The sequence below is a fragment of the Apodemus sylvaticus genome, chromosome 3, assembly GCF_947179515.1.
Source record: "Apodemus sylvaticus chromosome 3, mApoSyl1.1, whole genome shotgun sequence".
Lineage (NCBI taxonomy): Eukaryota > Metazoa > Chordata > Mammalia > Rodentia > Muridae > Apodemus > Apodemus sylvaticus.
In genome coordinates, this window is record NC_067474.1 from 74,682,788 (window position 1) to 74,694,744 (window position 11,957).

Below are 11,957 nucleotides of genomic sequence, written 5' to 3' on the forward strand. Positions count from 1 at the left end.
TTGTGGCTGTTGAGGAATAAAGGTCCATGAGCCGTGCTTGGCACACAGAGGCATAGGATGTCACTGATTCTTCTGCACAGTGATTGCCAGTTGGCTTCTCCATTTCCCTTCTTCACAGGACTGTGTGACCCATGAGAGTAGGGCATAGGTTCAGTTTCAGGCAATATTACTTGTATCTGCTCAGTGGGGGGGGCGGGGAGGTGTCTCTAAGTGAGGGCTTGCAATCACAGTGAATGAGAGTTCAGGACCACAACCCAAGTCAGCTTCATCCTGGGGCCAATAACAGTGGTGGCTAGGGTCCTGTAAGACTCATGCAGTATGTCTCTTGATTAGAAGCCTGGTCTCCTACCATGGCACTCACCTGTCTGGAGTTTCAGTGGCCATGGTTCTCAATTCCCAGCAAGGACACACCTACTTGCCTACTCTGCCCACCATGTTTGTCTGGAATACTGAGGCAGATTCATCCTGGACATCCAAGGAGAAGGCAGAAATGGAACTGTCCTTTACAAGGAAACAAACTATCTCTGAAGGGCTGAAACTCCCACAATAGCTCTGAAATTGAATATGAATTTGGGCACTTGTGTCTGTCATTAGCTCAAGAGTGGAATAATTGGAGAGAAAACACAGCCTGCTGGTGGTTGGTGGTTACAGCAGCAAGTGCCTAACATTAGCATCAATACTCCCTTGACTTCCGAGATTCACTGTCATTTGTAGGGTGGTATGATTTGAACCCAGGTCTTCATATACACTAGGCAAGTGCTCATCTGCTAAGCTATATGCCTGGATTTCTATACTCTTTTCCCCTACCCCCAAATTGAGATAGACTTTCCCTGTGCAGCCCTGGCTGTCATGGAACTTACTCTGTAGACCAGACTGTCCTCTAACTCAAGAGATCCATCTACCTCTGCCTCCTGAATCCACCTGCCTCTGTCTCCTGAGTGCTGAGATTAAAGGCATGTGCCACCACTGCCTGGCTGACAGTCTTTTATTTTGTTGATGTTACATTGTTTATTTGTGTGCCCTTGTGTGTAGGTACATATATGCATACCTAATTTGAATGGCGACTTCCTGAAACTTGTGTCATCCTATAGCTATCTGTGGCTTCTGCCACACACCCATCTGCATACTGACTAAAGATGAGGTCCCCAAGGATCTAGAAGACTCAACTAGTAGCTGTTTTAGTGCTCCAGGTCTCTCAAATTGTGTCATCATTCGTGAAACTCATAGATGGTCATCAGAGCCTTAGTCAGTGGCTCCTCTGCATTGGATCTGTTCCAACTTCAGTATATTTTAAAAGTCTCTAGAGACCAATAAATAAATAAATAAATAAATAAATAAATAAATAAAAATTTGGAATTCTGGGAAATGCCTGGAGTCTCCCTCAATTCCAATGTTCTGAGATACTGGCAGACTTCTTTTGACAGTCCCCAAATTCCAGCAATCTGCATTAGACAGTGGCTTTTAGGATTCCAGGATAGCCACTTGGGTTTGTAGTTCTCAGTAAGGGCCACGTGGATATCAAGTCTCACCTGGGACTATAATCCTGTGGAGCTCCCAGAGCTTGGGGAGAAACAGCCATCCTGAGAGAGGTGCAGAGGGAATGGTGAACATAGCTCTGGCAGCCAGGATCAGCAGAAGTCGGCACAGCCCCATATGACTTAGGGAAGGGAGGCCAGGCATTTGTTGAGTTGAGGGCAGGAGCAGGAACTAGGAACCTGCCTGTGTGAAGAGGATCCTCTGAATGCTAATGAGGTGACTATGGTCAAGGTCCCCCCTGGGTGGTCCCCATCCATGCTCCCACTCCCAAGGCAGCTGGGGAAGGTTCTCATGCTCACTTCCAGGACCTTCCCAGTCTGAAGCCAAAGGCCTCCCAACAAGCAGGATTGTGCATCAGGCAGTAAGATAGGGGTTTGAGGGGGGTGGGTTGGGAGTGGGGTACTAAGGAGGAGCAGGAACCTGCACAGCCACCCACACTGGCGCAGTGATGTGAAAATGTCCAAAGAGGGAGGGGACCTTATACTGTCAACTGGGATCCCCTCTCCCTTCAGGTCTCTGCATAGGCGTCACCCCAGCAAGGCCTTTCTAGAGCCAGCACTGAGGGCCACAGGCCTGCCCAGGCAGAGCTCCTCGGTCCTGTGTATGTTCTGTGAGAGCAACACACACCCCAGGCAGGTTCCCAAGTGTTTCTGTTGAATAGTTTGTATGAATGTGTGCATCAATGTACATGAATGAATCTACATGTACATACGTGCACATGCATACGGAGGCCGGAGGCCAACTTCAGAATTAATTTCTCAGGCGCCATCTGCCTTCTGTTCATGTGACAGAGCCTCTCACTGACCTGGAACTGACTGACTAGGGGGCGCTGGAGAGCCTCCTGTTTCTGCCTCTTCAGTCCTGGGATTACAAGCATGTGCATTATATTTGTGTATGTATGTGTGTATGTATGTATGTATGTATGTATGTGCATGTATGTATGTTTTCAGCCTCTTGGAGAGGTGTATTACTCAAGCGAAGGTCAGAAGACACAGGAAGATGGCTCTCTTTCCCCGTGTAGGTCCTGGGGAATGAACTCAGGTTAGCAGGCTTGGCAGTCAGAGCCCTTACCTGCTGAGCCATTTCACCAGTCTCCCACCTTGACTTTTATGTGTGTTCTAGGGATTGGACGTGGGTCTTTATGTTTGCATAGCAAGCATTTACCAACTGAGCCCTCTCCTCAGTCAGGACTATTAATTCTATCAAATCGCTATGTGACTTTAACTTCCTTTTGACTAAAAGCTTGGAAGAGAAGCGGCCTCTTGTGACATTCTTTCCAAATTCGGGGAATTTCATCTCCATAAGGGTCATGTAAAAGAATACTGTTGTGCCCATTTTGGACAGAAGGTAACCTGGGCTCTGAGCAGCTGAGCTGCCCAGGACCACGTGTGGAGAAGTGACAGGCGATTGGAACCTGTGTGGCTAAGCCTGCTCTGCCAGCCCTGGCTATCACCCTGTCTCTGGAGTCTCTAGAGTCCCCTTTGACTTTAACATTCCAGGGCAATCCTGACCTCTGTTGAATACCCCAGTGTCCACTCACAAGTCACGCTTCTCAACATGTTATTCCTTGAGGCTGCGGCCTGAGCTGAATTATTAAGTCCCAGCTTCTAGAATCTTCCCTCCACAGATTCGGGGGTCACAGGGAAACTCAGAAAGGCCTAAGACATACAGCACATTCAGAGGGGCCTAGATTGTAAGGGAATATGCTTTGAAGACACCTGGAGCTTCCTTTTAGAATGCTGGATGAGAGATGGATAAATCTTTCTCTGCTTGATCTTATACCAGGGAGTATGGTGGAAAAAATAGTCCTGGTATCCAGAGTGGGGGTTACCCCACTCAGAGACAGGAAGTCTCCAGGCCAGCCTTGCCCCAACAGGACCAGGCTCCTAGATGTCACCTGGAGTTCTCTGGCTTTGCTTGCTCTGCCCCTAAGGCTCCTGCAGGTCTGTGGCTGTGGGTTACCTGCTTGGAACCCTGGTCATTACCAGGGCTCAGATCCCAAAGGCGGCCTGTGGATGCCAGGCATAAATACTGCAAGCCATGAATCTCTACTAGTGTGTGGCCTCTACTGCCATGGGGCCAACATGACCCTGTCACAAGCCAAAAATCGGACTTCACTGCAGCCATCCACGGCTCCTCTATACCTTCAACGTAACCCAAAATCTGGAATCAGCTAGAGCACCCTGGCTTTTTCCTCGTTCACCTCAATGACCACACCTCATGGAAGTGACAGCCACCTAGATGGCCATTCAGAGTCAAGGCTTTCTAGATGAGAGCTGATGCCTCTCTTTATTCAGATTCCACCCCCACCCCCACTGCCACCATATTGTGAACCCAGCCTCAGGTTCAAGGTCTGGGGTCAGGGGCCCTGTACCTCCTTAGGATTCCCCACCTCTGCCCAACAACAGTTCTTTCCAGTTCACAGATGGAGAGATGGAGGCCCAGTGGGCACAGTCAGTCTGGCAATCTTTAACAGGAAGAGGGGCCTTGGCCCGGGCTCTGTGTGTCCTCGCTGGGCTGTGGTTGTCTCTGGCCGAGGATCAGGGAGCTGCTGATCTGGTGTGTGAGGGTTTCCAGCCTCGGGGTCAGGTTTGGGATCCCAGTCTTCCTAAGGAATGAGACTCAAAGCCTGTACCCCAAGCCTGACTGGATAAGGCCCAGGATCTTCTGCAAAAGCCTCAAGTACCCTTTCCCCAAGTTACAGGATCCAATAGAGGTCAAGACTGAGGACTCAAAGTCCAGGAACTAGAAAGCCCTTTGTAATCACCTCCTGCCCTTCCCTGAATCAAGACAGGCACCCCATGACACACAAGAAACTAACCCCCAATTTTCACCTCTTAGCACATGTGGCATGTTTGAGGGCCCTGCAGGCAGGGGGGGTGCAGAGGGTACCACTTCCTCTCCCATCAGCATCTCTGCCAGGACTGGTGTCTGGGTCCAGTTGCTATGGCTTCTGGATGGATGTGGAAGAAGAATGAGCTGAGTGCTCCAGGCCTCCCACTCCCACCTCAAAACTCCAGGCTTGGCCTACCTCTCTCTCGAGGGCTTGGCAGAGCCTGAGCTTGGTGGAGGTGCCCAGGGTGGGGGCCGCACAGATGGAGACATGTGACCAGGGGCCTCGGGGTCCAGCACCTGCTGAAAAGACCAAAGCTCATGCTGGTGACCTCAGGCTGTCCTGTCTGGGTACCACTTCCTCCATGCTGAGCCTAGCCATGCCCATTGCACAAGATGCCAAGGACAGAAGACCAATACACAGAGCTGGGACTCTCATTTCCTCTGGGGCTACAGGTGGTTCTTGGCATGTCTCTTCAGGGATGGGGAGCTTCGTAAAGACAGAGACCCAAACAGAGGCGGGCCCAACACTTAGGTTGACGTAGGGAAGCTTCCAGAAAGAATGCGTGAACAGATGTGGAAACATATGCAGGAGTGAATGGACACGGGTGAACTGGACAGTAAATGAGCTTCCTAAAAGGCCAGGCACACAGGCATTCCACAACCTGGGCAGAGGAAGGGACCCAGCATCTGCCTCCACTCCTGTGTGCCTCCCCCCCCCACCCCCTGCTCCGTCTAGAGCCCTGGAATCACCAGAACTGCTGAGCTCTGATCGATGTCGTCAGTCCTCTCCTACCTGTGGCACGTGGCACTCCCTCTGTGGGCAGGCCCAGTGGGCCAAGGACACACGGCACAGAGAACAGAGGTGACAGCAGGAGCAGAGGGGTGGCAGTGCCTGCAAGAGGTATCTCATTGAGTCTATGACACTCTAGCTTGTGCCCCACAACCCAGGGTCAGCAGTGAGACTCACATGGCAGGAGGCAGCTGGAACCACCCTGCAGGGACACACGGGGGTAGAGCTCTGCTGGGGAAGGGAGCACGCCAAAAGGAGGCATCTGGGAAGAAGAGCAAGGCCTAAGCCTTCAGCCTCCAACCTGGACACCGCTCTGTAAACTCATCCCCTCATCAGCAAGGCAGCCAAGCCAAGGCCCCAACTCCCAGAAGAGGGGCTCAGCAGTTAATGGTCAAATGACTAGCCCAGGGTGACACATGCAGCCAGGAGGTGGCAGAGCCAGAAGCTGGAGCCAATGATCAGACATAGAAGCGTGACTGTCATTGGTTTTGCCAAGTCCCCTCTGCCAGCTTCCATGTCCCAGGCCTTCCTTATGACTACACTCACCTCTCCAGTTCATGGACCTGCCGGGCCAGGACACGCTGCTCTGCCTGGGCCAGGTCCCGGCTACTCCGCAGCTGTCTCATTTCCTTGCTAGTGGAGAGTAGGCTCCGGGTGATGGGCGGTAGGACCAACACCGTGAGGAAGGTGGGAACCAAGGGGGAGCAGAGAACCAGGCATGGGGAGGTCACATCTTAGCCAAAGTAGCTGAGAAGGAAGGAGTAGGGAGAGAGTCCCAGTGCTGGCCCAACCTTGCTTTACCTGAGCCTCTCATTCTCCAGCATAAACTCCTGCAGCATCCCATAGAGGTTCCTCTGGGCCCAGGCAGCCCGGGCTCCATGGGCTCCTGGTGCTGCAGGAAAGCAGGACCTTGCTGGGCTGGAAGCCACCCAGATGCTTTCCCCACCCCATCCTGGCCCTCAGGAAGCTCATACCCCCAGTGTGCATTCGATCCAGCTGGAGCCGCAGGTGACGATTCTCCTCTTGGAGCTGCAGTAACTCAGCCTCGACTCGCTGGGGAGGCTTTACTCCAGGGGACTACCGAAGAAGAAGCCCAGGGCCACTCTTTATGATTGTATCGGCTGTGCCCAGCACAGTGGCCTTCCAGTGTGAGGATTTGTGGCGCCTAAACTTGCCTGCGTTATCTGCTGCCTAGGTCATACCTTGTCCTTACTGCGTCAGCCTGAAGGGATTCAGTCAGACCTGGACTTGATGCCAAGCCCAAACTCAGTTCTGTCATAGTCTTGGCTTACATTGTGATCTCCAAATTGATCACGTATAGACTCCAAATTAGAGTTGATGAGCTGAGATCCTACGTAGATCTTGATGACAGCCCATGCAGTCTCCAGCCCTAGGCCTGCCCAGACTCTGTGACACAGACCCTTGGCTATGACTGTGATAGCAATCATGACATCATTCCCAGAATTTCAACCCAAATCCCAACTCTGATCTAATACTAGATTCCAACCAGGACGGTAACTGGCCCTGGCTGCCTGTCACCTCGCACCTTGGGACCCTGTGGCCGGGTGGTGATCCGCTGAGCTCGGCTTGCATATCGCAGAGTGCTGAGAGTCTCGGGAAGGCATTGTGTTGAAGGGGACACGCAGGCAACCTAGAGAGGCCCGTCCCTGAGTGCTTCTGTGAAAAGACCTTTTCCTTAGGGCTCAGACCCTCCACCAGCTTCCCCACCCAGAGGATACCATGAGTGTGACTCCATGGCCCCCAAGTGAGTCTGCCAGCAACTTGGTGAGCTTGCTGTCCCGGAAGGGAATGTGGCTCTGCTTCTTCTGTGGGTCCAACAGCAGGGAGATGCAGTGGCCTGGTAGAAAGAGAAAAGTCCAACGAGATTGCACTGTGTGAGCCTCGCTGCCTCACTGGGCAGCTGCAGAGCAGGAAGCCCCCCCACCAGGCTGGGGAAACCCTAGCCCCATTCCATTGCTTTCACATTGGTGTGTAGCAGCAGACCGGGCTCTCTGAAGGTACGCGTGGGCTGTCCACTCGATTCCAATAGTCAGCTGAGATTTAGAGATCTCCAACCAATCACGGACAGAAAAGGAATGTCACCAGCAGCTGCCACACCATAGGCAAGGACTGAAGGTAGTTCCCTAGGGACCTAGGGCCAGCCATGCAGTTGGATACAAAGACACATTCCTTCCCCTGTACTGCGCCCGTATTCCAGGAATACAAGGGACATATGTAATGATGCTGACCTTAGAATGGACAGGCTGGTAACCATCTATCAGAGGAGGAAAGTCAGCCTCAGACTTGATGCTAGAACCCTAGCCCTCATCTGTAACCCAAGTCTTGTGGTCTCCCTAGTGTGGCAATGGACCCAGATCAGAGAAGGGACCCAAAAGTCAGACCAGTAAGCCCCCAGGTCTTACCCAATGCCAGTAGGCTGCGGTTAATGTTATTGGCCTCAAGCATCAGCTGCCCTCGGGATCCTGTGGCTGCTACCTTCTCACTGCCTGCAAGGTCCACGAAGCACAGCTTTCCTCCGACAGGGGGATCCCCAGGGTCCACAGGAGGTACCTGCTGAGACTGATGAACCAGGGCTTGATGGGAACTCGGAGAAGCCTGTCTCCATCACAGGCACAGTGTCTCGAGGTCAAGGGTTTCCTCCCCACACACCCAGAAGATCCAAGTTGTTTTCTACACGCAAAGGCAGAGTCTTGATGGCTGTCCCTGAACCAGCCCTGCCACAGGCTGGGCACTCACAGTCGGTCGGCTGATGTGAAGTGTAAACAGGGCATGGCTTCTGCTGGAGGCCTGGTTCAAGGTATGTGAGGAGCTCCGACGACGGCTGAGACCTGTGGAAGAAAACCTCAGGGGCTGTAGCATCCGGGAAGAATGGGCCAGCCCAGTGAAAGAAGCAAGAATGTCAGATAGGTGTCAGAGCAGAGCACGAGGCCTGGCTGAGGGAGCGACGGGTACCAACTTTGGTGCAGCCAGGTGCAAGGAATACGGGAGAAGGAAGCAAAAGAACATCAGAGAAGCACCTCTCCTACTGTGGAAAGACAGAGAAATGAAAACAGAGGTCAACAGAGAAGTGTAATGATGGGAGACAGATCCTTCAGTGTCCCCAGTGCCTGCCGGAGCAGGGTTCTAAGTAAACGCTCCAGTGAGTAACTAAGGCTGGAACGATGACTTCATAGACAAGCTAGGCTACGAGGTATCACCATTTCTCTCAGGCTCTGCAAGGGTGGAAGGTTAAGACCAAGAGGAGTGAGTGAGAGGCACGAACAGGCAGTCTGGAAGACAAGGCGGCCATCGTGCGGCCAACCTTGCCAAGGCTCTGAATTGCTTCTTTGCTGGTCCTGCTCTGCCTCAAGAATCCTCTTTTAAGTGGCAATTCCAGCAGCCTAGGTCCAGGGAGCCTCAGAGGGAGCTGAGGACTCCTTGCCCCCAAAGTTCCCATGTGGCTGCCTACCCATCTGCAGGAGCTCCATCAAAGCCTCTAGACTGTCAAACTCCACCACCCGAAGCTGCTCCACATAGAAGCCTCGTGCCTTGGTCCACCTCACAGGCAGAGGCCGCGGAGACCCCAGACTCAGCAAGTCCCAAACCTGGGAGGAGAAGGAGAAGAAACAGACTCATAGCCTTTTGACAATGGTCCCGTTTCCCCTTCTGCTTCTTAGCATCCTCCATCCTTGGAACATAAGACTTTTCCAGGTGGGCTGCCATTCACCTACCTGCTCATTGTAGATCTCCAGGTAGGAGGCTCGGAGGGTGACAGGGGAATCCAGGTGCCGCGCGCGATCTAATATCCAGGTGAAGGTCCTCTGCATGATGCCAGCCAGGTGGGGGGGCACGGGCACCCCTTCCCCCTGAGGGCAAAGACAGCTGGGGCTGCAGCAGGAACTTCAGAGGCAGCAGCATATTGTAAGGGCCACCCTCTTTGCAGAGCACTAAATGCTCCAGAAGCCATGCCATGGTCCGGACAGTATCTCATTAAATCTCAGAGTCCATAGTTCATCAGCGACACATTACAGACTAACTAAAATTAAAGTAAGAGAAGCTGCCCAAATTATAGCACAAAGGCTCCAAACTCTGTAAGTCCTTCCCTTTGTTCCTCACATACTAGGTCTGTGAAACAATAGGTTGGGGCCGGCATCATCCAGGCCCCTTCCAGCCCGGGAGTCCCACCCACAAGCCGGCTTCACCAGGCTGCCCACCTGTGGTGGAGGTCCAGTCAGAGTGTAGGTCTTCCCAGAACCTGTCTGGCCAAAAGTGAAGACCGTGCAGGACAAACTGTGGGCAGCAAGGACGTGGCTGAGCCCGAGAAGCGGGACTCCGGGCCGTGGGAGAACCCAAGCCCCGCGCAGCCCACGTTCTCACTCACCCGCGCAGCGCCAGCTCGCCCAGGCGTTTCACACCGCAAGCTCTGAACACGTCCTCCTGTGTGCGCGCCCCGTCCAGCACAGCGCCAAAGCGGAACGCCAGGTCGGAGCCTCCACCCGGAGGGCTCACCTGGAGAGAGTAGAGGTGAGGCACCAAGTAGGGATGGGGCATTCAGAGAGGCAGGCACTCAGGATTGGGCGGAGTATCTAGGAGGGGTGGGACATTCTGCGGCTGGAGAGCAAGTCCTGGGGAGGCGGGACTATTTAAAAGAGGGCGGGCACTCTATGTGGAATGAGGGAGGGGCCTGGGTCCCCTCTTCAGGTTCTTTTGAGGGGAGGGTGTGGGGGGCAGGGGGCAGGGGGCAGGGAGGGTTGGAAAGGTTTCTCACCTGCAGAGTCCTGGTCCCCGAGCAGTGCAGTGCACTCTGCTCCCCTCTACGCAGCTCCATTGTGCTCATGGGACGCACCCTGGTACCCAAGAGAGACCAGTTGGTCCATCTGGATAGTGCTTTTGGTCCCTTCCTGGCCCGGGTGCCTCCTAGTCGACCCATACTTACCTGAGCACCACTTGAATGGGGGTTTCTGATCCTTCTGGCCCTTGTTCCAGGCTCCATGCTGGGTCTCTGCGGCCACATGAGAGTTACCATCCCTGCTCTTAGTCACTGCCCTCCGGGAGAGCGTCAGGGGACCCTTACACACAAACAGGTTGTACTTACCCGTCAGGAGACCCACGTTCCTCCATGTCTTGTGCTGCACAGGATTCCTTTCCGTTTCCAATAGCCTCCTGCTCACGGCAGCAAGACTGTCCAGACACACCTTACATCCCCCCACCCCCACCCCCGTCTCCCACAGCCAGTCATCCAGAAAGCCTGTAGCCAGCCCAGAGCTAGCAAGTTAAAGATTTACCCTCCCCACCCATGAGGTTGGAAGTCCCATGCCAGGGCATTCTAGATGGGGGAGGGGGGTTCTGGTGTCTAAGGATCCCTCGCGATGGCCAGTCTCCTCTGGAGAGTCTAAAGGACTACCCAGACCATCTTCCTGTGTCTCAAAGACATAACTCAGGGATGGGAAGGGCTCAGCTAAGGCCACAGAGCCAGAGAAAGAATGAAGCTCTTCTGACACACACCCTCTCTCTCCCAATAGCTCAGCCTTTCCTTAGCACTGAGCCCAGGGAGTGGAGGACCACAGAAAGCCAGGCTGCCTGATTGGCCGCTGGGCTGAGCTGACATCAACTTCCCAATGTCTGGTTAAATATTGGTGCACCTGCCTGTGCCAAACCAAGGCTAATCCCAAAACCAGTGTGGTATTTAGCCCCATTTGCCTGTCTCACCAAAGCAGCAACAGCAGTAGAGATGTCTGCGAGCATGCCAGGCTGGACCACCACTTTCCCCCTCCGGTCTCCAGGCCCATTGCTGCTGACTAGAAGGGTGGGAATAACCCAAGGATCTGGAGTGTTTGGGGGAAGCACAGAGGCTTGTAGCTGGGTGTGCATGGTGTGAGAGGGCAGGCGAGGAACTCCAAGTGAAGCACACAGTTCGGTAAGGTAGGGAAGAGGTGCAAAGATGGAGCATGGAGGGATATTTGAGGCTAGTGAGGGCTCCATCTTCTAGACTCTGAGTCTGGGAGTTCTACTCTGGGGTAACAGCGGGGGTGATGAGAAAGGCAGACCTTGGATAGAATCACATAGATGAGTATTAAGAGAGGTAAGTATAACTGTAAAGACCCGTTGTCTTTTTCTCTATGTCTGTCTCTATCTCTCTGTTTCTCCATCTTTCTGTGTCTGTCTGTCTCTCTCTTTCTCTCTCTCTGTGTGTGTGCACACGCACATGTGCATGGGCATGTGACATGGCACAAGTGTGGCAGTCAGAGGACAATCAGGTGTCAGTCTTGCTTTCCACTGGGGACAGGGGCAGATCTAGCTCTCTTGTCAGAGTGCCTAGCATGAATGAAGCCCTGAATTCAGTCCCAATACCACAAAACCTAGGCACATGTTTAAAGCCCTGACACTCAGGAGGTAGAGACAGGCATCAGAAATTCAAAGTCATCCTTAGCTACTTAGCAAGTGTAAGACCAGCCTGGAAAACACGAGAACCTGTGCAATAGTTAGTCTTCGTTGGAATTGTCCAAAACACAAGCAGCTGGACATTCACATAAGGGATTCTTTTGATCCTATTATTTGAGGCTGGAAGAACCACCTCTCCCCCAATATGGGTAACATCTTCTGGTGGCAGCCCAGAGAAAAGGAAGTGGGAGGAGAAACTTTGTTGGTTGCTTGCTTGCTTCCCCTCACTCTGCAGCCACCTTCATCTATCCCGTTGCTGACATTGTTGCAGAATTCTTTTGCTTATATTAGAATCAGCTCCTTCAGGCATCTAACATAGAGAAGAAATAGACAAGTCCATTGTCATAGATGGTGC

General features: G+C 53.0%; 1 protein-coding gene across 2 annotated transcripts; it reads right to left on the bottom strand.

Moving 5' to 3' along the window:
- Positions 1-3,909: 3,909 nt before the first annotated feature.
- Kif12 (kinesin family member 12) lies at positions 3,910-10,282 on the bottom strand. Of its 2 annotated transcripts, none has more exons than XM_052176614.1 (19): positions 10,257-10,282; positions 10,098-10,163; positions 9,930-10,008; positions 9,543-9,670; positions 9,376-9,451; positions 8,893-9,027; positions 8,631-8,766; positions 7,919-8,010; positions 7,585-7,741; positions 6,901-7,019; positions 6,708-6,812; positions 6,136-6,238; positions 5,963-6,053; positions 5,708-5,794; positions 5,339-5,423; positions 5,165-5,263; positions 4,568-4,668; positions 4,358-4,489; positions 3,910-4,144 (listed from the first exon to the last, which is right to left on the bottom strand). In XM_052176614.1, the coding sequence occupies exons 1-19, from the start codon at positions 10,280-10,282 to the stop codon at positions 4,006-4,008; spliced, it is 1,956 nt and encodes a 651-aa protein (XP_052032574.1). In that variant the 3' UTR covers positions 3,910-4,005. The 2 variants fall into 2 exon arrangements, with proteins under 2 accessions (XP_052032574.1, XP_052032573.1); XM_052176613.1 differs by having other exon boundaries at positions 4,568-4,671.
- Between the last annotated feature and the right edge of the window lie 1,675 nt (positions 10,283-11,957).